We start from the raw sequence: 25,332 nt of genomic DNA, 5'->3' as shown, positions 1-25,332 counted from the left end.
GCTGTTTGCAAGAGGCCACAAAGCAAAGTAGCGTCAGGGCTGGAATCAGGGTTCTGGTCTCACACTTCACAATCCTGTTCTCTTGCCAAGAGGCCACGCTCTCCAGTACCCAAAGGGAACATCCAGATAGGTTATTTTGATCACAGAGACTCGAATCAAGGAGGAACTGATCCTACACTGACATTATTAAAAGAATGTGAGCTGCTATCCCTTCAACACAATAAATGAGAATGATGTTCCGGGCCACTCTGTCAGCTCCACCATTGCATTTTGGGAATAAGAATTAAAATCTCACGAATCCTATCCCCAAACTTAAGAAACAAAACAAAACAAAAAAACCCTGTTGTATATTAGACTTCAGTAAAAGTGTCTTAAGAATCTGTCACTAGAGTACTCTGTATTTAGCACATGGTCGACGTAAGTCTAAGTCCCAAATGCGCTGTCCAGCCGTGGCGCTGCCTATTCCCCCATGAGCCACCTCCTTGCCCAGTGACACTCAGAATTTCCTAAAGGAGCTAAATTTCTGGAAATAGGACAAATGGGAAAATGAGTTTTGAAATGAATTATGAAACGAGCATTTATAATCTAGAGAAAGCTCATTTTCAAAGGCTCCTTATAATATCCAAAGTTGTCTCCTATTTTCATCATGCAGAAACCATGAACAAACGGGTGCGTGGTGAAAGCAGTGTTTTAAAGAGCCCATCACGTCTAGCCAGAGATGAAAGAGTCTTTCCCTTTCAACTCTAGTTCTGAACCCAAGAACACTTTTATTTTTTTGAACAGACATAGGGGACCCCAACCTACACGATAACACTGTTGTGAGACCGTCCTGGTAGGAGTCAGACAGATAAACCCTCCACAGTTCCAAAAGCCCCACTGAAGGGGGATCTGATTCTACAATTCAAAACCCTGCAACAATACTAAACAGTGGACTGTCCTGCGTCTGGAAAATATAACCGTTTTTGAAGAATGCTTTCCAAACCACGTAATGCTTTTAGAGCTGTTTATCAGAAGAGCTGGGTGAGCAACAGTGGCCTGAAACAGCGTCAGCTGTCACAGGGTCGCATGCCCCATCCGAATTTCCGTAAGCGCTCTATCATTCTCGGCTGTCCTACCCTTGGCAGACAACAGATGCCAATGTTTGGAGACATTCGCTACATAACTTTTACCCGACAAACCTGGCTCCAGGACAGATTTCCATGTCATGTGGGGCTTTTGGCTGAACTCTGCTCGAACCCAGAGGCATATCATTTACAGCAGACACTAACAATAGTTTGGGATCACCTGCTCTTCACAAGCGGGTTCAGAGCAAGTTCGTGGCCTCTGCACACCTTTTCCAGTGGGGTTCTCATACACGAAGTCTGAGAGCCCAGGTGAGTTCCTCCACCCAGAATTCTAACCATGTAACAAGCATAGGTTTGTAGGCCTGAATTTAACCATTCTGTGTGAAGAAAGAGAATGGGAAAGACAAAAACCCAGCAAGGCATATGAATTTCTCATCTTAGCACTATAGCAAGTGGTTGGCAAGTTTTCAGGGACAGGCTATAAGCAAGAGGTAAAGATATAATCCCTGTTTTACTTACGCTCAATCCCATGTTCAGAGAGAATACTGACACAGATGCCATTTCTGGAGCCCTAATTACACGCCACACGTCAGGCTAAGTGCTTTATATACATTATGTCACCTACTCCATACAACCACCCACTGAGGCAGGCATTATTATTCCTATTCCACTTGAGTCAAAGGAATCTCACCTTGGAGATATTAAGGGGGAAAAACTTGCTCTGGGCCACAGCTAAGAAATAGCAGTGAGATGACTCACACCCAGGGCTGCCCTCTGACCTCATGTTACAGACGTGGGAACCAAGCAGCGCTCTGGGAGCCCCTTCCTGATCCTCGCAAATGCTGCGTTTCTTTTCCCACTGGCTACCACAGCGCTCTTTCCCACTTCTCCAGAACTGGGGAAGACCTGTGACTTTATGTTCTTTCCACGTCTCTTTCTGAAACAAGCGCTTCTCTTTGAAGAAAGACCTCTTGCCCTTGGCGTGTCAAGATAAGAAAGCTTTCAGCAACTTTCCCTTGGAAACTACAGAACACCCATCAGCACCCAGGATCTAAGTACAGTTGCTCACCAGCTGCCGGCCCCTCTGAATAGCTTTTATGGTTCAGCGAGGGGTGGGGACAGGGCCATGTCACTACTGTGGGGTGTGCTATTTCTTTCATGTTCCCGGGATCTGACAAGAGCCTTCCACAACCTGTTTCTTTACAACACACGGAATGAGAGATTAAAGACCAATACCAGACGTAAAGCCGGGGTTGGGACTAGCAACGACCTCTCACCAGATGCGTTCTAAATCTTCCTGGGAAAGAAGGGCCGCTGACCGCCTAAGCAGATGCTGTTCAAAAGTTGTCATGGGTGATTAAATGAGATAATACATGTAAAGTACATAGGACATAGTAAACATTCATAGTAAAGGTTTAAAATTGTTAGCAATATTATTATTTATTAATACCACCAAACTCCAAAGAATGTTTTAGCAGAAACAATGTATATGGATTTCAGTAAAACCACATTAATTCTGAGCTACTAGTTGGATGTGGAGGAGAAACGACATCGAGAAAAGATGAATGAATTAATGAAAAATCTAAATTATAGAACTACTGATTAAACATGACACGTTGAGTCCAGAGACCCCTCTAAAGCGAAAGCAAAGGGATACAGGTGGCGCGGATCCAAAAGGATAAAGAGAAGGTGTCAACAATGTTTTAGAAGCTGAAGAGCAGATGGACAAGTGGTGCTGAGATGTAAGCCTGAGGGAGTAGCAGCCACAAAGCAGTGAGCTAATTAGTAGGTTAACTGCTAAATTTCAGAAAGACGGAGGCACCGAAGAGCTCTGAGGGCCTGGGGCATCAGGGAGGAACAGGGAGGCCTGTCTGTGAGGTGGTGAAAACAGGAAGACTGGGTGGAAGTCTGTATAAGAAGCGGTGAGACCTGTAGGGCCCTCTCCCACCTGCAGCCCAGCCTGCTCCTCCTCCGCAGAAGACGAACGTCTACAGGTCCTCCCCACCTGATCCTTCATGGCAAGGCCCCGGGCCCCACACAGGGAGCCCCTCAATCTGCTGACTGGTGCCTCATCTTAAAATAGGAGAACAGCTAGTCAAGAATCACCAAACATCTGAGAACTGTCTCTATTCGTGAAAAAAGAAGACCAAAACAAACAAATAGGAGAGGACTTCCCTGGTGGCGCAGTGGTTAAGAATCCGCCTGCCAATGCAGGGGACACGGGTTCGAGCCCTGGTCCGGGAAGATCCCACATGCCGCAGAGCAACTAAGCCCGGGCGCCACAACTACTGAGCCTGCGCTCTAGGGCCCGCGAGCCACAACTACTGAGCCTGCAAGCCACGAGCCACAACTACTGAGCCTGCGTGCCACAACTACTGAGCCCGCGCCCCGCAACAAGAGAAACGCAATGAGAAGCCCACGCACCGCAACAAACAGTAGCCCCCGTGCGGCAATGAAGACCCAACAGAGCCAAAAATAAACAAACAAACAAACAGGAGAAGGAAACTCAGGAGAGAACGAGGGTGCTAGCTCTACAGAGGAGCTAGAGAGCGGGCCGTCCGGATAGGAGCAGGGGGCAGTTAGGGGAAGGCACTCTAAGGAAAAAAACGTAACTGATAAATTAATTACTAAATACATTTTAAAGCATATACAGGAGAGTATATAGATGTATTAGTAATAGGAAGATACCAAAAATCTTTTAAAAAGGAGTTACTAACCTCAGAGTAAAAAAAGCTGAACCCAGACAAGAGTTTGAGGATAAATTGGGAATGTGCATATATAAAACTAAGCAAACAATAATAAAAGTGGTTACTGACTCCAGGGGGAAAAAACAAACTACAAAGTTAAACCAAAAGGGAAACATAATCCTAGTAACCTACATGGCTTCATTGGGAATATTATTTACACAGCCGTAATAATGTAAAAATGGAATTACTGACTTACCCAAAAATGATGGTATAACTACAGTATACTGAAAAGTGGGGCGTAAGGGGGGCGGGGGACATGTGTGGACAGCAGTAGGAAGTCAAATGACATCAAGAAACGGCACTACGGTCACTTTTTTTCTTTTAGAAACACGGAGGAAAATGCCTCCAATTGAAGAAACAGCCAGAAGTGCTGGAGGTGGCTGCCTGCAGGGGAGCGGGGAAGAGGTGGGGTGGGGCAGTTGACTGCTGGGTTTTGAGTTCACACACGTAGGAGTCTCGGACTTCTGAAAGTGCGGGCATGCAGGGACTGTGAGAAAATAAACTTCAATTTGAAAAGACAAAAAGATAATGAGTTATAATGAGATCATTAAGGTCAACATGATAAGATTTTTTAAAAAGCACTGTTCTTATTAACTGTAGGCACTAAAGAATATTCAGTAAATATGTATAAGGTGGAAAGAATAATTGAAGAATCAAGAGATAATTATCCAACTGTAAACAATCAGTAAAACGATAATGATTTGTTTTGAAAGGGCTGTGACAGACCTAATGATGTGGAAAAAGTGCCTGTAACTACCAAGTAGAAACCAACACACACCACCCCATATACACCACTGACATACAAATGCAGTTTTGGTGTTTTTAAGAACAAACAGCAAGTCAAATCACCAATAAAGGGGTACTTCAAGAAAGCCACAGGCAACTTGCTTCAATGGACGTGTAAGAATAATGCAAGAATATTAATCCACAAACAGCTTGATGATTTCTCAAGAATCTGGAAGATTCCTCACAGCAGTCTGTACTCCAGGATTTAACTATTCTTGGTACTTAATACCTATTATATGCCTGGAATACAGTAGGAGGTCAATGCTTCACCACTTGATGAATTTCTACTGTCAATTCGCCTACACGTGAAACCAGAGAGCTCACTAAGCAATCAGGTCTGAATATCACAAGCTCATTAACTGAATTAATGGGGCCCCTATTAGTTCAAACGAAAACATAAAAACTCTCTGAGGTTCGCATCTTTTCACTAGGGATATGAAGGCACTCACACATGGTAATCTGGCCTCCTGATGCCCCGGCAGGTGGGCAGGTGCCAGTCTCGCTACCCTAACCGTGCTGCTGGAGTAGCTCGGTAAAGTCTAGGGGAACGAAGAGCCCTGTCCTCCGTTCATCCTGGAAGTATTCAGTGAGGTTACACTGGATTCAACCAGTCCCAAGCCACCAGGGTGAGCCAGGATTCCTGTGGCCCATCCTCCTCATAATGAGAGGTGAAGTTCTGCTCTGACTCTCCTTTGAAGTTTTCAGCAGTCCCTGGGTTTTATGATACAGCTTGGGTCACCCCTGCCATTATCTATGTTTGAAGTATGTTTGGGGAAAATCTACTAGGAGCTGTCTCTGGTGTTAACACAGAAAAACTGCCTCATAAAAACTGCTTTCCACAAGGAGTTCAAAGGAGCTTATCCAAATATTGTAGGTTTATCCTGCTCACCAACTTTGCTAGGGTAGAAAACTGAGGTTTTGCCAAGTAAAGTCTGACAGAGATATGCCTTCTCGATTTCCTGAACAAGCTCAGGGCACTGCTAACACAACCGAGTGGCCTTCTGACAAGATGGACCTTGCACTTTGAAGTCATCTGCTGTGCACTTACCATGCTGCTGAAGTTAAAATTTATTGGGATAGTAGGTTAAGGTGAAGGACTAAATTAGGTAAATTATTGTGAGAGGTCTTTCTGATATGTGATAAAATCTTTCCAACTGTTACTTCAAGAAACCCAGTAAAAGTCAGGAGCAAACCAGGAGGGCTGACAATTGTTGGCAGGAAGCCAAAGTGAAGCATCCCATTACAGCGGCTCCTACAGTTCGATCCATATTAATCCACCACTGCCAATATGTGCTATTTGTCAGCAGGACGACGGATCATCACCATATTTTCAAATAGAACAACTTGTCAAGGAAATTAACCAGGCAGAGAGGTATATTAACCGGTGGTATATTAACTGGTGGCATATTCATGGAGTCACAGAAGGGTGCAAAGAATGGCAGTGTTTTACATTTCTGCAAATCTCTTTAAGTCTTACTTAATCGAAAACAGCTGCATTCTCTTATCTGCTTCTACAGCCAACCTGTTGTAATATCACACATTGTATGTAGTTCCTGGAAAACTCTGCCGTACATTCATTAGAGAATATTAGGATAAAAATAGTTGTTTATCCATCTATGTATCGACATATGAATGAATGTATAAATATAGAAAGATAGGTTTGACCTTATAGATCCCTGGAAGGTTTGGGGGTTCCCCAGGGGTCCTTAGACCATATTTTGAGAACCTTTGTCCTAAAAGGTCCCATATGTATAAATTTTGTGCTAATTGGAAATCAGTTTCCTCTACGTATTAAAGTAAATCCACTAAGGATATAGGTTAGTAAAGTAACACTGTTAACCTGATTTGAGTTACATAAGCCCAATATAATAAAACTTTCTTTTAGGGTATACTGTGATTAAAATGTTTTACTAGTTCAATCTCATTCCCCCCCCACCCCAGCATTTGACAAATTAGTGAGAAACTTAGCAAAGGTCTGTCTCTGAGAGGCAGTCTGGCAAAAGAGTGCTAGATAAAGGTATCGGGGCAAGGAAAGTCACGGTTAATAACACCCAAACCTACCTCTTCTTCCACCAAAGATTACAAGCCTTCACGTGTAAAACAATACTACAGTCTTCAATTCTCTGCTAGCCCATACGTCCTCTATCTATCTCAGAATTCTCTTACTGGCTAAAGCTCTCTGGGAGCACGGGATATGAACTCAAACCTGAATCCTTTCTTTAAGGGAGATTCCAATTTCATCCTGGGCAAAGAGGGATGATTCTGTAAGGGAAAACCATGAAAGACATAGGACTGCCATCAAAATCTAATAATAAGTAAACCTAATGCCTTTCCAGAGGAATTCCACCAACAGTTAAATGGCTTTTCATTCTTCTCTAATACAGGGAATATAAATTTTTCTCAGGAAGAAATACACTTCTGTTTCTCTTGAAGTTCAAAGCAAAAATCTCAAATGCATATCTTATGTATGTAAGATTGGGTGTCATTCCAGAGTTTTAAAAATCAAGTCACTGAACAAGGAAAGGACTACATGTGCAAGGGCTAGACCGACTATTTAATTTTGAAATGGAAGAAATCCAAATCAGAAAGCAATCACACTTTCCATTCTATTTTCTTTGAGCAAAGACCTGCTAGTTGAGATAGCAGGACTGTACATCAAAGATGTACATGCCTGAATTCAATTTATTTTTACTTTTGGAAGCAGGATAGTGCCGTTTCCATGAAGTCAGTCATCTCTGCAAGCCAAAAATGGCAAAAAATAGATGCTCTCCTTTCTAGAAACGATAATAATGTACCATGACCAAAAAAGTGGTTTTTTTCCCTAACAGATAATCTTGCATAAAAATGAGTCATGGGATTTCAGAAATGGAAAGGCTTTTCTCAAATATGTGTGTGCAGGAACACACACACTTTTTTTTTTTCCATCAACAGATTTGAGCTTTCCATAAGTTATAATGAGAATGGCATCGTCTGGAGCCTTTGAGTGAAAGGGGAATACAGTATTTAGAGTTCAGCAAGAGGGAAGAAGTCTGTCTTAGAAAATAAGATTTCTCTGCTTGTGTTCCTGTGAGAGAAATTTTAACTTATAAGGCATGAAGGACTGTTAAGATGTTTCTTAAAAATGTCTTATCCTGTAACCTCATCAGCTTAATTTCAGACCCGAGTGAGACATCGTATGTCATTAGCACAGCTCTGAGTGTTGTTTCTTCTTCTGGGTTTGCTCAGGAGGAGTGAGAGAAGGATCCATCTACCTTCAAGCATTCTTGGGAAAGGGCTGGTGTGGCAAGATCCGGAAGTGAGAACACAGGGCTCTCACCTCACACCCAAGGGTGAGAAGAAGACAGACAAAGGGGCTGTCCCTAGAGCCACGGGGCCACTTTTGGATAACGGGAGAGATATGAACAGTCCCTTCCCTTCAGCCGGACGCAACAGTACTTTTTGAGTTTCACTGAAATCGAGTTCCTTCCCATGACAAAACTGACATGTCAACATGGCCCCAGCAGATGGTTACCAAGCCAGCAGACAGATATGCCCGAAGATGAGAAACAGAGCCTCAGGGTCAAACCTGTACTAGGCTCTTGCTTTTCACCCAGACCAGTAACCACGGCTTTGTATCGATGCCATGAGGGTCTACAGAATCTTCTGGAACGGGTATCTTGTACTTCTCAGACGAGCAGGAGGCAGGAGCTACAGGATGACACGGTGTATCTTTCTGAATGGCTAATTTTACTGGGTAGCAATTAAAAACATTACGCTATTAAAACAAACATGGGGTAAACTGTAAAGTTCATTTACAGGTTTAAGATGAAACAGAAACTTTCCAGGAAATGGTGGACTGGCTCTGCCTCCAGATCCATGGGGCATCGGTCCACCGTGCTCTGCCTCAGAAGGAAACACTGGTGGAAAAAACCGAGAGCTCTGGTATATATCCTAACAAACATTTAAATTTTTATTCGATTTTTACCTTTGGAAGTTCCCTAAAGGCTTAATTCAAGCCAATTCTGCTTGATGTGTTATGTATGATACCAAGAAGGGCAAACAGCTGCTCTCAGAGCAGTGTTGCCAGACTAGAATGGAAGAGCAGGAGAAGCCTTCCCTAAACGCCCTTTGCTGATTTTCTTCTCACCTGTCCAACCTGACAGCATTCAGGCTCTGATGACCTTTTATCCCGGAGAGTCATGGGTAAGATGCAAACACTAACAAAAAGGGTTTTTCCTGAAAAAAATCCATTTCAATTTCACATCTAAGAGGCCATTAGTGGAAAGTCTCTAACAGATTTTGGATGGTGTCTTGGGAGTATGTGCACTGAAGAAGTCAAATATGCCCACCGTAAATCTTTTCTGTGAAACCAACCAAACGGTTACTCAAAAGCTCTCAGAGCAACTGGAATTTACATCTACGTGCACAATACAAGGGTCCCGGGATTCCAGAACATTATCAGAGTCCTGATGCTATGTTCTTAAACAATGATCTATCATTATCCCTCAGGTTCCCCCTTCCTCCTTATCTAACTTAAATAATGAGATAAGCCCCAACACTCCTGAGCTTTGCTAAATTAGTTTAAATATTTCAAGTTCTGCCAGCTCCCTCTTCTCCCCCCTGTTCTGGGTCTTGACGAAAAAGGTGAAGAAATATTTTGGAGGAAACCCCAGGGGCCCAGCTTCATAAATCTTCATCTGCTACTTTCTTGAAACGTCATGCGACCCCAAGTGTACGACATATGGTACTCAGAGAAATAAACAAGCAAATAAATAGCTCAGGGTCAGACCCTTCTTTCTTTTCCATGGTGTTTTTGCTGCTCCTGGGTCTCTGAGGCTTTCTACCCAAGTATCTTTTTAAACGCTACCAGCAAATACCACCACACACGCAGAGAACTGGACGTGCAGCCCAGCGGGCGCCCTGCTTTGGCCCGGTCTCCTGAAGGGTGGTGGGCTTGTCTACATGACTTCAGTGGCACCACAAGTGTGGCTGCATCGGTGCCATTTTCATAAACTTTACTTGGGAACAGACAAATGTGGCTCAACACACAGAGACGAGAAGATGCAACCTGAGCCAGCAGAACGTTGCCTTGGAAAAGGCTTCTTCCTTCAGTTCCAAACCACACATACTTGTACGGTTAACAAATGCAGCAGGGGATACGGGTCCACAGCATTCATGTTGAGGCCAAAGGCTCTGCTGTCCTCCACCCTCTCCTCTCCCCCACCCCCACCTGCCTTCCCAAGAACTGTTAGATTGCATGGAAATTTCAGGGAAAAGTTAGGTGGCTGTCTTCTTGGAATGCCTGCACACTCCAATAAGGAGAGGAACTTGGAAGTATTTTAATCTAAAAGAACTCAAGTGTGGGGGGGTTCCCTATAAATAAAATCATGTTCAAATAAACACAAAAAGGAGCCAATATTTCCTGTAAGGCCACTTTTCAGATGGATTACTGGAAGGAATAGCCTTCCACAGTTTTATGGCTTACTTTGCTATCATCTGCTTAAAATTTGGGTCAGTTAAAACATAGATGCTAAGATCTAAGCCCTCACTTGGATGAAATATTACAAAGGAAGCAGAAAGTCTCATTCCAAGAGCGGACTCAGAGGCAGAGCCCTTGGACTCCTGGGTTCTATCGCTGGCTCAGTCCCTGGACTCAGGTCAGCCCTCGGTCAGAATCTCACTTCTAATCCCTTCAAATCATTAGTTAGTCCCTGTTGTCTAAACAGTGGGGAAAAACCCTGAGTAACACCCCTGGATCCTGTTCAATCAACAGGGATGGCTGGAGACAGTTATAACTCACTTCCAAGAAATCAGGGTGATTTATCCCTTGGTAGAGCTAGTACGTTCCTAAGAGATCACAGTGTCATCAGAACAAACCCTTAAGGCACTGCAACATTTCTCCACCTGCAAAAATCTCTCTGCTCCTTTAATGTGACTTCAAAAGTAATATCACCCAGCATTTTATAGTTCTTTACAGCATCCACATTAAAATAACTCTGGTTGGGCTTCAAACCTCTGAGAGAGAGAATAAACAAACAGGTATATTTATCCCAGTTCATAGAGGAAGAAACTGAGGCTTGGAGAGGCTAGGAGGCTTGACCAAGGGCCCAAAGCTCATAGGTAAGGGGGTGGGGGCCGAGTGCTATTGTTTTCGGGGTCAAGTGCTCTTTTCTCTCTAGTGCTTGGCTCCTTGTTAATAACCCTACTTTTGGATCTAGACGAATGGACTAAGGGAAATTGGTTAAAGAGTTTCCGAAGAATCTGTAGTGCCTTTTCAGTGCAATGAAGGGTAAAGGGCCAAGCTTCTCTGAGGCCCTCAGTTCACAGGTCTAGCACGTGGTAACTGCAGCCTTGGCTCTCCCACTACTGGCTCCTCCAGGGACAGAGAGGAGAGGCAGCAGCTTAATGCCCCCCGCTTTGAGCTTCCGTGTCTGTAGGCCCACGGCTAGCTGGCTGCCCCTCACTCATCACTAGAGCTTTTGTTTCTAGGAGGAGTGAGTGACTAGAAGACAGCCGTTCTGGGCACTTGAATTAGACTGCCCAACTGCTGGTCGCTTTGAGACAAGCTGCGTAGCTTCCCTGCACCCCTCTACCTAGAAGGTGATTCTTTCTTCTCTTCACCTGGCCAAGTCATACTTCTACTTCAGGCTTCATCTCAAATATCACTTCCCTAGGAAAGTCACTTCCCTTGACCCCACTGACCCCACGTTAGCAAACCTTCTACTCCTCGCCTTCTCTAATTATACAGTCTCACAGCACTCTGTAAATCTCCTGTGTTATTTATCACAATTTTAGCAAATTATTATTTATATGATTATTTGTTTTATGTTTGCTGCCCCGCTTGACTGTAAGTCCTTTGAGACTAGGGACAGCCTTGCTTTCTGCTATGTTCCCAACCCTGAGTTCTTAGGCAATTTTCAATCAATATTTACTAACTGAAAAATGAATGAGTGACAGATATACACTGACTGACACTAAACAGAACCTTCTACAGCAAAGCCAGACAACTGGTAAAAATGACACCACCACCTTTCTGCAGCAACCATTTTGTGCCCTAAAAAATATGCAAAACTTCATCAAGATTTCCAAACTGACAGTGTATAAAATGCAAGTGATTTCTTTCTGGTCAACATCATTCGAGTTTACAGCACAAAATATAGTATTTCTCAATTTAACACATACATCTCAGACCCTTTTGGAAACAACTCACGTAGTCCCTTGACCACTCTCGGATTTTAAGGATGAGGATGGATCTTCTGGAATTCTTAGGGGCCTTCCGCTTTACTCGTGCTTCATTAGGTCTTACTGTCCTAACAAAATACCTGTGGCGGACTTCCTGGGCTTTGAGCAGACACGGAAAAACTAACTGGAAACACTTTTGAAGGCTCCCTCCTGCCCCTCTTCCCAACTCCATAAATGCTCCAAAATATGCTCAAGGATTATTTCAGCTCTGCGTCTGAGAAGAGAATGTAAAATTAACTAAGTAAACCCTACAGATCCTTTTGTAAAAAAGCAGCTGCTTCCAGATGGAAGACTTTCTGGCAGAACATATTACGTGGTCCCAGTCTACAATCTTAAGTATTTCCCCTAGTGCAGTAATGTGTCATCAGTAAGGTTTCCTTGTGACAGAAAATGGATTCATTTTAACTGCGGACGGTTTCACTTCAAATCCTATTTGAGGGAGCGATAGGGTGTGGACGTGGCCCAGGCCCTAGGCGTTCTAAAAGGGGACACTGATTCACTCAGGGAATATCCATTAACCAGGCAGCAGCGAAATCCTCCTGGGCTTAAGTGGAGTCCAGCTTGGCTGGGAACCGTAACATTCATTATACCCTTTGTTGATAAGATCCCCAATTAGTCACTCTGAAAAAGGGAGGCTAAAATAGGCCACTAACACAAAGAGCGAAGTTAAAGTTGTTGGATTCTATGAGATTTGGAGCCATATGGGCTGTCACTGATTTCCTGTCTCAGCTGGTATCAAGGCAAGACAGCATCCCACAGAAGAACTGCCAACTTCCTTGGGGAGTTTCTTTATGAGGTTAGGGAACTGGCTGGCACTTTCAAGTGGAAGGAGAGCTAAGAAGGGACAGACCCATGTGGTGAACCGCAGTTGCAGGGATTCTCAAACCACCCCATGGGGTCTCGGAGCAAGACACAGCCTACGCCCTGAGAGTATTCTTAATGGGCATGTAGGGGTCTAGTTAGTTTGGTGAACAGGGAACGTGTGTAAGGATCCAATCGTATTTCTGACTCCTCTAATGAAAAACTACATCACACACACACACACACACACACACACACACACACACACACACACATATCCAGTACATGCAGATATAGATATAGATAGATAGATACAGATATAAAAATAGATCTGGAAAAATTCATGCCAGATTTTTGTGCCTCATTTTCATGCCTCTATATTAGGCAGGTCAGAAATTTTAGTTACATGTATTCAAATTTTTAAAAATCACATCATTAAGGCAGAAAAAGTATAGGATTCAACATATCAATATGGCTCAGGAGAGGCAGCAGACCCGGGCTGGAAACTGCACAAGCCACTCCTCCGACAACCACTGACCTGGGGCCACTAAGTGTGGCTGTGTCTCTCACCGCCTGGGCTGTTTCTGATGCAAAGTCCAGGGCGCCTGCCACTGGCTTGGTTACAGTGCCAACAAGCCCCTTCCCAAGGCCAGATATGAAACCGCTGACACCCCCTTCTGTTTTCACACCTTCCACCGTTGAGGTTATAACACTGGTCAGTCCACCAATGATACCTAGCAGAAAAGACAAGGGCTATTGTAAGCTGGCCAAGGACAAAAGCAAAAGCATTTAAAGACAAACCCCTCAATTCCATGCACCTGGCAAGGTAAACTTAGGGGCATAATGTCCATCTCTTGATAGGTCACAGGCAGGCCAACTCAAGATGGGGAGGCAGCAGACTTGCCCACTGAGTTTAGAGTCAGAGAATATACGTTACACATTGGTCAGAAGTAAAGCGCGTTTCACTTTTAAAAGAATCAAAGAGGGGTTCCCTGGTGGCGCAGTGGTTTAGAGTCCGCCTGCCGATGCAGGGGACACGGGTTCGTGTCCCGGTCCGGGAGGATCCCGCATGCCGCGGAGCGGCTGGGCCCGTGAGCCATGGCCGCTGAGCCTGCGCGTGCGGAGCCTGTGCTCCGCAACGGGAGACGCCACAGCTGTGAGAGGCCCGCGTACCGCACACACACAAAAAAAGAATCAAAGTAAAGCGAAGAGGTTAACAGTGACTACTTTTTAATTTTAGAGCATGAATAGCATATGCGCAATCAGGAGAGGGCGTAGACGCAGGATTAATTGACAGACTAGCAAACAGGGCCCTTGGGGAAAGCGGGGTCCCATAAAGCATAAGGTGGAGGGATGACTAAACATAAATCCTCAGTTTTCAAAGAACACTGTGTGACTGGCGAACACCAGCGAGTGCCTGAAACGGGGCAAAGCTACTGCACACTTTGCTGAGACAGCTGTAGGCGATCAGAGCAAAGGGGGAAGCCTTGATGAAGGGCACCCCAAAGCTGCCAAAGCCAGCAGGGACCCTCAATGCAGCCAGTTCAAAAGACCAACCTAAGTCAAAAGGACATTCCAAACATTTTGAAAGTTGACAACAGTGACCTTAAAGAGCCTCAAAAGTGGCCAGAAGTTGGCAAAGGCTGGAGAGGACACAGGCATTGCAGGGAAAAAGCATTTCCAGGATTTGTGCCAGGGACACTCACAGGGTGTTTACCCTTTGACAGTGGGGGTATGAGGACTCTCTAGACGCTTCAGCTCCAGTGAGACAAATTGGTAAAGGAAATTCCTTGGGTGAGAATGTACTAACAATTCACAACATTTCTTTTGCATCCTGGGTCCATTTGCTCCAGTGAGGCAACATGCCTTTCCCAAACTTTTGAACAAAGCTCATGACAGAGACAGAACATTACTAAACCTGGGTCAAGCAGGGCCTACAGGGAGAACGGAGCATGCCTCCCAGTTTTTAAACCAAGGAGATTCAATTGCTTCTGGTTCTTGTTATCTTTTAAGGGTTTTTTTTTCATCCTGAAGGAAGGATCTCACTCTAGGCTACTGCTTTCATATATCCCAGGGCTTAATGGGTCCTCCTTGGATGAGGCCACTGGTTCTTGGTCTTAGAATGGCCTAACTGGCTCCTGGAGGTGTTGTCCATATTATCTGAAGGATCCTTGGTTGGAAGGGATTTTACAACCTTGAGACAATCACTCATTTTCTTGGCACACTGTTATGTCCATCTAAGAAGTGAGGACAGCCATGCTTTCTCTCTGCATCACAAGGATGCTGGACAGATAAAGACAAGTACACATAGCAGAGCACTTTATACTCATTAAAACAACAAAAAAACCAGTCCTCTGAATTACAGTTACTAGAAAGAATGATTAAATCTTTAAACCCAAATGACTGCCCAACAATCTACTTTTCAAGTCCATAAACAGATCAATTTCAGCCAAATTTTACTTCTAGCTGGACGTCTCCTTGGGGGCTGCTCGCCTTCCAGTTGGGCAGGCTGAGGAAAAGCAGAGGTATTTTGATCCAATCCTCACCATTAGGAAACTTGATAAACAAAAACTAAGAAAAACATGATTTTTTTATTATGTCTATTCCTTCTTTTTTCCTCCAAATGCAGACAATCAAGACTTGATTAACCTTGATATAACTTCTGATAGCTTCAGACTAGTCCTAAGAATCTGGTACCAACAGTTTAGTTTACAACCATTACTAAGCATGAGCTATACGCCAGGCATCACGTGAGGCTCTGCCCAAGTACAAACGTGACTAGAGGTGGTCTTTATGCTCTCCTGGCCCTCGCAGCCCATCAGGAAAGCAAGACACACAGAGCTAGCTACATACACAACCCAGACTGCCTCGTGTGCTCAAATCATCATCGATTCTAACTGCGGACAGTGGAGCTGGGCAAACGTCATCTGAGTTGAGACTTGTAGGTGGAGCAGGATTACGAAAGGCAAGGAAGTGAGGCACAGAAGGGGGGGCAGAAGAAACATGAGTGATCAATGACTTGGAGGCACGTCTGCGGAGCAGGACATGGCTCTGGGTGGCTGAAATATAGTGTGGCTGGGGGACAGTGGAGGGAAGAGCTGGCTGGGTTTACTTTCCTAGGGGCCTTCAACGCCATGCTGAGAAGTTGCTGATGCAACAAAAGGCAAATGAGTCAGACTGAAACATTAAAAATCAGAATTCAAACAAATTCAGAGACTTAACAGGCTCATGCCATCTCCTGGGCACAAGGATGTATAATCCCTGTGAATGTGCATTTATACAAGACTCAAGAACGTCGGGGCCACAAACCTGGCAGCCAGTTTCACATTTTGCTTTCTCTGGAAGGAATAATCCGTAAGCAGAAGGGAAGTCTGGAAGCAGCAGTCCTATATTCTAAAAAGGAGTTCCGATCTTTATACCTTAGGACACTTCGGGGACAGAAGCCAGAGAACAGGAAGGAACTGCAATGTGCACAACATTTTGAAAATGAATGAAGAGTTCTCACAGGCTGTAGCATTTCAACCCAGGGAGGACAGAACAAGAGAGCTTGGAGGGCTTTCAGGCACACCCAGATACCAAGCTAGGGTTTCCTCTTGCAATTGCATGGGCAAAAGGCACCTCCGAGGAACTGGGGCAGAAGAGCCACTCTTCTGCGGCCTGATATCACACGACTCACCGTGAGCCAGGCCGTGGATGCCAGCTACAAGGTGTTCACCACTCGTGGCTGCGTGGTATCTGATGTACTCCCGCTCCGACTGATGGCGATTGTCCATCGTCTTCCCTAAGCCATCTGACAACGTCCCCGCAAACTGGAATGAATACAAAACAGAAGGAAAAGACTTTTTACTGTTCTAATTATTTTAAATAAATACCTTCCCTTGCTCTTAGCCGCGAGTCAGTAAATACTGAATGAGAGAGAGATTAATTGCTGAATTACATATACTGTGTGTCCCGGAAGAGTGGTTTTCAAGCACTGGACACAAAACCAATTGTGGGACATTTACACAGGTGGACACAAGGCTTGCAAACAACTACTAAAAGTCCACAATGACATTTACCTTTCACAGTCCTATTGCAAACTTACTGAAAAATTAAAGGTATAACAAAATGGCCTCAGGGAGGAGAGGCGAGCTTTGGGATTCTATAACGGTAAGGACAGAGGCTCTTTGCCTTAAGAATTAGTGGATTCAAAATAGAAATGTGGCCAACTGTTGCTTCAGGATTTGGCATCCACATTTTGAGATGCCTTTTCTTTCACTTATTCAACAGTTACCAAGTGCCTAGGTGCCCAGTTCCATTTGTCAAAAGAAACACGAAGTCTATGGAAAGGTTAACAGGTTAGGTTACCTTCCACACAAAGTGGCAGACTTGAACCCATGACTTCAAATGCAAAATCCTCCCCCACCAATCAGAGAGAGATTTTATTTATCCTGGCATACTTTAACCAGAGAAGCTGTCTCATCCATCAAAGCTGGATAAAAAGGACATAAAACTCTGTTTTGTCACAAGACAATTTGAAAAGGTTTAAAGTGACAGTTAATAAACCACAGGATACTTACCCTCATCATTCAGACATAAAAAGGGAAGGATATCAAATATGTAATTAACCTTCTCGAGAAGGATCTACCAAAACAAGTGGTTTAAGTGCCAATGACCCAGGACTAACCTTTTAGAAAACTCACAGGAATGTTATTTAGATACAAAGCTCAGAGGAACGACTCGAGGCAAACAGCCTGCGGTGAGGACCCGGTACACTGGCAGCCTGGCCATCACAAGGCTATTTCATTCTGCTTTGGCAAGGAGGGGCACACAGATCTGCCCTGAAAGCCATCAGTCCTGAGGCTTCTGACACGAGAGACGAGGGAAGGTGAGAGTTCTGGGCACAGAAGAGAGACTAGGGGAAGGAACAGCAGTTCCATGTAAAGCAACGGTTCCTGGAGCAAGACTTGGGAGCTCTCATTCCTTTCCCTCTGACCAAAAGCTTTTATGATCTCAGGCAGTGATCACGGACCTTTCTGGAGATGCAATCCTTATCATTACTTGCTTTTTTGCCTAACCTTCCCTGTCACTCCCTGTTTAATTAGAGAACTGGTTAATGAAAAGTGATTTTACACTTTCCTTTAGGATGGAGACACCATGGGATTCTGTACTAAGTGGGGGATCCCACTTGAGAGCCCCTGCGGGCCACGAGCTCAGGGGTCTGGCCAAAGCAGATACTAGTCTCGACCATTCCAGTGGCCACGTGACCCTGGGCCAGGTGCCTGACCGCAGCACCTCCCTCTCGGCATCTGGAGAATGGAGATAGTCCTGACACTGTCATGTGGCTAAAAGAATCAGTGACAGCGGCTCAGGGTAGGAATCTAGTTAGCGTTCTTACTGTTATTATTAGTCAGCTACTAGTCCAAGGAGGAACATCGTGCACCATTTGAAGAAAGCCTTTCACAGGTTTAGATTTATGGTCATTTGCACTAGGCTTTAACATAAACAAAACAAAACAAAACAAAACAAAAAACCCTCTCTTTCCAGCAGATAAACACCAGCCTCCAAAGTGAATTTTTGGAGTGGTACCATTTATAAAATTAGAGTGTTGGACTTGGTGGTTTCCAAAGTCCTTTCCAGCTCTGACAGTTTGTGATCTATGATCCAAGTTAGAATGTCTTTATTAAGCACTTACTCTGGGCCCAGCACAGATTTAGGTACTGCTGAGGATACAAATGAATAGCAGCCTTGGACCTATTCTCAAAAATGACAGTCTCGTTAGGAAGATAACAATTCCATACATGAAACAGCTACAAGAACCTGGAACACAAAGTGCACACGCACTTGGGAATCAAGTGAAGAGAGAGAAATGTGACCCTTGTTTTGGAAAGAGTTCCTGCTATGTTCTGGAATTATGTAGGCTGCCAGTGGCCCTCATTTAGGGTGTGGACAAAAATGCCTCCCCCTGATATTACAGAAAAGGTGAGAGGGCGGTTCAACTCTTACCTTCCTGGAGAAGAGAGATCTCCCTGGAAGGGATATTAAATTAACGTCCTGTTTACCTGGCAGCCAACTAGGAAGAAGTTAAAAACCTCATAATACCTTTCCCCCCAAGAGAATATGGGGGAATAATCCAGGCAAACTGCCCAGTACCAACCCCTTTCCTGTAACTGACCCCGTCCATCAAGAAAACAAGTTCAATATCCAAGGTCTACGAGGGAGCCTAACTGCCAGCTGATTCTGTTGCAGCAGCCCCGGCACCCCAGCACCAACCGGTCTTGGGTGTTTTCTGCACGAAAACACCATATTGACCTCAGGAGGATGGGATAAGATGACCTAAGAGATCACTCGTCCCTCTAAATGCTGGATTCTTCCATGTGCTTCTCAGGGGCCTCACCACTGCCCTGGAAAGGTGCCCACACCTATTCCACCTACTCTAGGGATTCCATTTGAATTACCACCTCTCTATCTATTAAAATATTACTGTGTAAGCCAACTGGGCTTGTCCTTTGTCACTTGTGGGTGGAAGTAAAGGGTACAAAGATATTGTATTAATAGGAAATGACTACAAAAGTCTTCACCCCTAGAAACGTGACGTTGAGAACTCAGAAAACTTGCAATGACGTAGAAAATCCATGATCCAACCAAACCCGCACTGATGAGAGGTTAATAAGATTTTACAGGGAGAGATATTTTATAGGAACTAAACCGAAGCCAGCCAGATGAAGGGTCAGAGGCTGGGCTTCAGGCCAGTCCACTGGGCTTCTGAGTATTGAATCCAGGGCACCACAAAGCTTGTGGCCTTCTCTCACTGTGGGAGCACTGAGTCATCCTTAATTCCATCTCTCATTCCCCACCTCAGTGGGAAAGTAAATCACACCCCATATCTTATTTCTCCCTCAAAGGGTGAGAACACATGGGCTGTAGGGGGAGGTGATTCCAGTAAGCACTCTTTATGGGTGCCCTCTGGAACTGGTCTTCCCTGAGGCTGGAAGCGTTGTTTCACACATGTCCTCGACTTTGAAAATGATCATCCAAACAGAGCAGAGATTCCCATGAGAGCTACAACATCATGTGGGAGTCGCTGGTGCAGGACAGGCTTCACCACCCACCCCAGCTCTGCCTCTGCATTTTAAAAAGAAAAGCCATATGCATTGAAAATCGAGCTCAGGCTGAAACTTTTTCATAGCAGATGCTCCAAATGGGAAATGAAGCCTGGGGGCAGATACTCAAACAAAGGAAAACCAATCCCAGAGGCACTGGAGGGAAAGCTGAAAATCATCAGGATACAAGCAAGTCCAATCCAGCTCTGCACCCAGTCAAACAACTAATCAGTCAAACATGTAGGGAACCCTCCTGCGCCCCAGGCTTGTGAAGGAGAAGCATAAATCACAAGTTGTGTCTGCCTCTCTCCTCCAAGAAGATAGGTAAGTGGCATAAGGGAGAGACATTTACACGTGAGCTCGAATTCTGACTGTGACATTTAATAGCTGCGAGATCATGGACAAGTAACTTCGCCTCTGTGAGCCTCTGTTTCCCCATCTTCAAATGGGAATAAGAATAGCCATCTACAAGGATGCCATAAGGATTAGATAAAACGTGCAAAGCACTTAGCACAGAGCCTAATACACGAAGCACTCAAGAAAAACAGTATTGAGTTATCCAAACTTCAATTTCTTCACATGCAAAATGGGTACAATCGGATTCTGCAGGGTTGTTGTGAGGATTAAATGAGGCAGTGAGCGCATAAAGCATCTGGCAGGTGTGTCCCCGGTACAGCGGAAGCTGTCGGGGAGGGAAGCACCAGAGCAGACAGCATGAGCTAGCAATTGGAGGGTGATCTGTAGCTAACTCGTAACTCCACTCAGTGTAAGCTACACCTCAACACCAGAAGGAGCATTTACAGGGACTTAGGTCAATATCGCTCACTTGGTAGCCATTTCAAGTCCACAAAAAACTTAAGGCTGCAAGTGAATACCGTCCTAGCTAAAATGAAAGGTTCTGAAGGAACAGGATGTCCTTCAGAAAACCTGCTATTACCCTTGCAAAAACAACAGTGACTTCCCCCCTTCTTTCACTGAAGGACGCTCTAGCACATGCCACACTTGTGAATTCTGGCCCCAGCCAGAAGTCATTAATTTCTATAAAGCCGTATTTTCAGCAAGGGGGTAAAAATCCCAGAAGTACTTCAAGATGCCCATTCTACTGCGTAGCTGACACACACTACGTGTCAATACCCCACCTTCCAAAAATAACCCCACTGTCTACAGAAATGGAGCCACTACAAATTAGCCTGGGTTTAGAGCCGGGCTCAGAACAGCTGATTTTATAAAACTGAAATTCAAGTAGATGCTGGAATGATGCAAGAGAAAAAATTTACACTGTGTCCCTCTGTTTCGTCCTATCAGTTTTCCTGACCCTTTTAGGAGATTCAGCAAGCATGGGATGCCAAAGATATTTGGCCAGTGTAACAGAAGCCTGGGCTTGAATTTCTCCCCCTGCTCTGGGGTTCTTCTTTCACAGTTATTTACCTAATGGAAATTTTCTCTTTAGTATCCTTGCTCCACTGAGTTATTGCTGATGACAGCATCTTCCTTGTCACCAGGGCCGATGTGACCCACGCAGCACAGGAAAAGGTAGAGAAGTATTAGGAGTTCGTGTGTGAGGGAGAGTCCTTCTTCCAGCGTAAGGCTGTACGGCTGCAGGTCTCAGAGCCGCCATGGCCTGCAACAAGCTATGCTAGAAAGTGGAAACCCAGAACCCCAGCTATACGGTGCCAGAAGGAAGGGCGCCGTGAACTCTGGGGGTGCTGCCATGACGCAGTCAAAAGGCAGCGGCAAAGGAGTCAAGTCCTTACCGCGCGCGCTGTGCAAGCTGGTGAGAGCTGCTTAGCTTCCTGGAACCTCAGTTTGGTTCTGAAAAAAACAGTCTAAAGGGCTGCTTTGAAGGGTTAAGGAGATAATGCGAAATGCCTGGCACACAGGAGGTCATCAGTTTTTACAAGTTTCTTACAAGCAGTCTGGAGGCTTAAACTGCAGAGTTGTTTCTGACTCTGCCAGAATACTAGTAGGAAAACCTCCTTTAAGTCATGTAAGACCTAAGTCGCTTCAAAACTAAGGTCTTCACCACTTCACTCGTGTTGCTAAAACAGCCACCGTTAAAAATGATTCTCGGAGTCTGAGTTTTGCCTTAACATTGAAAAGCCCTTTTGTGATACTTGTGAACAGAGCAGAGTTAAAGGAGAATGTGATCCAACAAGTAGTGGGTATCTGTCACCAACACAAGGCAAACCAAACAGCTAGTCCTCACTCGGCCAAATGGTGGAGGGGGCAGGCTGGGACTGGGGACCGGCATTTAAAACAAACAAACAAAAAGGCATGGAACAAGTTGAGGTTTGGCAAGAAAGAGGCATTTCTGGACCCCAGATCTCTATCCACTAGAAGTGGGGCAGGTTTGTCTTTTTTTCAGTTCTACTTGGTTATGATTATGCATAGCCCTTAAGGCAAAAAGAGAAAGGGGAAGGAATCCAGAAAAGAGACCCTGAATAAGAATAATAAAGACATTTTAAAGCTAGGATTGGCATTCTATTCCAGCTAACATGCCTAAACCAATGACCTTGGGTTTTTTTTGGGGGGGGGGGTGCAGAGAGCTCTTGGAGATCTAAAAGCCCTCCTACCCTAAGACATACACCATGTTGCTATTTCATGGGTAAACACTTATCAGGCAACAGACACTCCTTTTCAGTTAAGAAACAAAGTTATCCAAAACCACCCAGAATTATCTCAGCACACAAGGTCTGAACATAAAAGCAACAAAGTCAGACCTCAAGACTGGCCTGGTTCTTAACTAGCCCAAGACACACGCCTGCTGAACTGGCAAGTCTCTCTTGATCTTCCTGACCCAGTTGTGAACTCAGATGTTGTTTCAGATTAATCTAGAAGCTCAGAGTGGATTGAAGCACTCTCATAATAGGATTTTGCTTTTCCTTTAAAAAGGATTGGTAGAGTTTGCTAGAAGGCTAAAGCACAGAAATAAACAGAATACACACGGGTAGCACCAGGAAGACTGATTTTCGACAACAGACAAGTATCATGTCTGTCAAGTCCAATTTTCCCTTTTCTTTTCTACATCAATTATAAAGGATCATGTGGGCAGGACGCATTTCTAAACCCAGCTGTGGACAGGATGGTGTCCCAGCTTTAGCTCTGTATCAGCCAGGCCTCGTCGTAGGCTTCCCCCAAGAAGGGGTAGGGGATCGTGCTGAGGAGCCAGGCACCCACTTATCTACCACTGAAAACCCCTTCAAGCACACGGAGGGAAGCCAGAGGTGGGTTTCCCTACAGTTAGTGCTAGTCAAGGGGAATAACCTTCCCACTCCTTGAGGCCTCCATCTGCCATGCCAACAAGGTTTTCAATACGCATAAATGGCCCGCACCTCAGTACTGAACCGAGAGACAGACTGAGATGCGGGAAAAATCTCTCCAAGGTGGTCACACCATAATGCCTGATTGGGCAGATAAATTATTTCAACACTAGGAAAGCACACACGCTTTGGGTAGCAAGGATCCGAACTCTGTCACTGATCCCAACTCTGTCACTAGTGTCAGCGGATGAACATGAGCAAAACACACACTCTCCTTAGGGAACAGTGTCTTCATCTGTAAAACAGGGAGGATGCTATCCACGGAGCTGCTGGGTTAATCCAAAGAGACCTTAGTTTTAAAAGTACTCGGGGAAAAAACACAAAGCAACGTGTAAATGCCAAGGGTTATTACTGCAAATCTTATTCTTTCTTCTAATGCATGCTCCACTCCCCGTTCCTCCCCAACTGAACCCTGCATGTCTCATCCTGTAATATAGGAGTCACCTTATACCCATTCTGGAACAAAGGAAAGCATAAAGAAGTCAATTATAAATAGACTAGACTCTCAAAATGCAGAAATTCAGAAACAGAACATTTCACAATAGAAAAGAAGCTCGAGCTTATCTCATTCCCAGTCACAAGGACTTCATTCTTGTAATGTACTTTGTATTTCAAATGAATAGATATATTCTCTTTAATACCAAAAGCTTGGGAAGAAAGGAGAAGGGTGACATCATAGAGGACAATCACAGATGCTAGGCACCAGTATAAGCTGAGCTTCTTACTGAAAAAGTCAGGTGTGTTTCAAGGGTTTGAAATGCCATGATGAGATTTTTTTTAGAAAGAAATCTGTACCCAACCGGTTTCTTCAAATAAGTGAAGTTTTAAGTGCGTATGAGCAGAATGGGTAAAGGAGAGCTTCCAATTGCTGAAGACCACAGCGTAACTTTTAGAAGAGTAAACACAGGCCAACAATGTTTACTGCATTGTCCTGAGGATGTGGCATCTATGAAATCATTTATTAGTTTAATCCTCACAACAACCCTACGAAGTGAACTCTATTATTATCCAGTTGTACGGAGGAAACTGGAAAGGCCATGGGTGGGGGATGAGTGAAATAGGATAGGGAAATTAAGAGGTACAGGCTTCCAGTTACAAAATAAATGAGTCACGGGAATAAAATGTACAGCTTGGGGAATATAGTCAATGATAATGTAATATCTTTGTGTGGTGACAGATGATAACTAGACTTGAATGTGAGCATTTTGAAATACACAGGAATATCAAATCCCTATGTTGTGTACCAGGAACTGTAAGTCAGTTGCACATCAACAAACAAACTTATAGGAAAAGAGATCGGACTTGTGGTTAGCAGAGGCAGAGGTGGGGAGAAGAGGAAGTGGACAAAGGTGGTAAAAAGGTACAAGTTGCAGTTATAAAACACGTTACGTACGAGCGATGTAATGTACATGATTAATATATTTAGCACGGTTCTGTGTTATATATGAAAGTTGAGAGTAAATCCTAAGAGTTCTCATCACAAGGAAAAAACATCTTTCCTTTCTTTTCTTCTGTATCTCTATGAGATGATGGATGTTCACTAAATGTACTTGGTAACTATTTCATGATGCACGTAATATGTAAGTCAAATCATTATCCTGTACACCTTAAATGTTTACAGTGCTGTATGACAATTATATCTCAATAAAACTAGAAGGAAAAAAAAAAAAAGAAACTGGAAAGACCATGATCATCTCCAGCAATAGCCTGCTAAGCCGCTAAGTATCCACATATATATTTGATACTGGATAATCTATGGAGAGAACCCAACTGTGATTTCTGTTATTGTCTCCAAGGAAAATTTCCTCCTGAATGCCAGTGAAAATCTTATAGAGACGCCAGGTAGACATCCTTCCTTTCCCAAGCAGTGGTGGCGACAAAGGAAGGAAGCTGACAGAAGTGTAAAAGTTTCCAAAACATGACATGCAAATTCCTGGATAAGAAAGAGGGTCAGGCTCCAGTCCCCCTTCCTGACGAGTACCCCAATTCAGACACCCCACCCCTTTCCATCACCCACACTTTGCCCTAGGCCATGCGGCCTAAAATCCATCTCCCCCTCTCCCCAAAGCTCTCACCCTCACATCTGAAACAGGCCCCAGACAGAGAGGAGGTTCTGTGGATGCCCACCGCGTGGACCACATTACACCACGCCAGGCCACCGTGCCCGTGCACCATTTGCAGTTGGGGAGAAATACGGAAGCCACGCTGGGCGGGGACTGGGACCAGTGACTGCAAGAGTCCCTGCCTGTGAAGAGGCCTGCTCTTCCTCCCCGCTTCTCACAGAAGGATCTGCTGAAGCAGGTGGAGTGCC

At 44.5% G+C, this 25,332-nt stretch overlaps 1 protein-coding gene across 5 annotated transcripts in view; it reads right to left on the bottom strand.

Moving 5' to 3' along the window:
• VPS13D (vacuolar protein sorting 13 homolog D) overlaps positions 1 to 25,332 on the bottom strand; it is a 244,518-nt gene that overhangs the window by 37,739 nt on the left and 181,447 nt on the right. For all 5 annotated transcript variants that reach the window (XM_060014644.1, XM_069540755.1, XM_060014636.1 and 2 more), the window contains 2 exons: positions 16,296 to 16,428; positions 13,158 to 13,353 (listed from right to left, as the gene is read on the bottom strand). In XM_060014644.1, the coding sequence (XP_059870627.1) occupies positions 13,158 to 13,353; positions 16,296 to 16,428 (329 nt within the window). The remainder of the gene's footprint in view (positions 1 to 13,157; positions 13,354 to 16,295; positions 16,429 to 25,332) is intronic.

This window comes from Delphinus delphis, chromosome 1 (assembly GCF_949987515.2).
Source record: "Delphinus delphis chromosome 1, mDelDel1.2, whole genome shotgun sequence".
Taxonomy (NCBI): domain Eukaryota; kingdom Metazoa; phylum Chordata; class Mammalia; order Artiodactyla; family Delphinidae; genus Delphinus; species Delphinus delphis.
The sequence above is the reverse complement of the archived record's forward strand: the minus strand, read 5'-3'. Positions and strand labels throughout refer to the sequence as shown.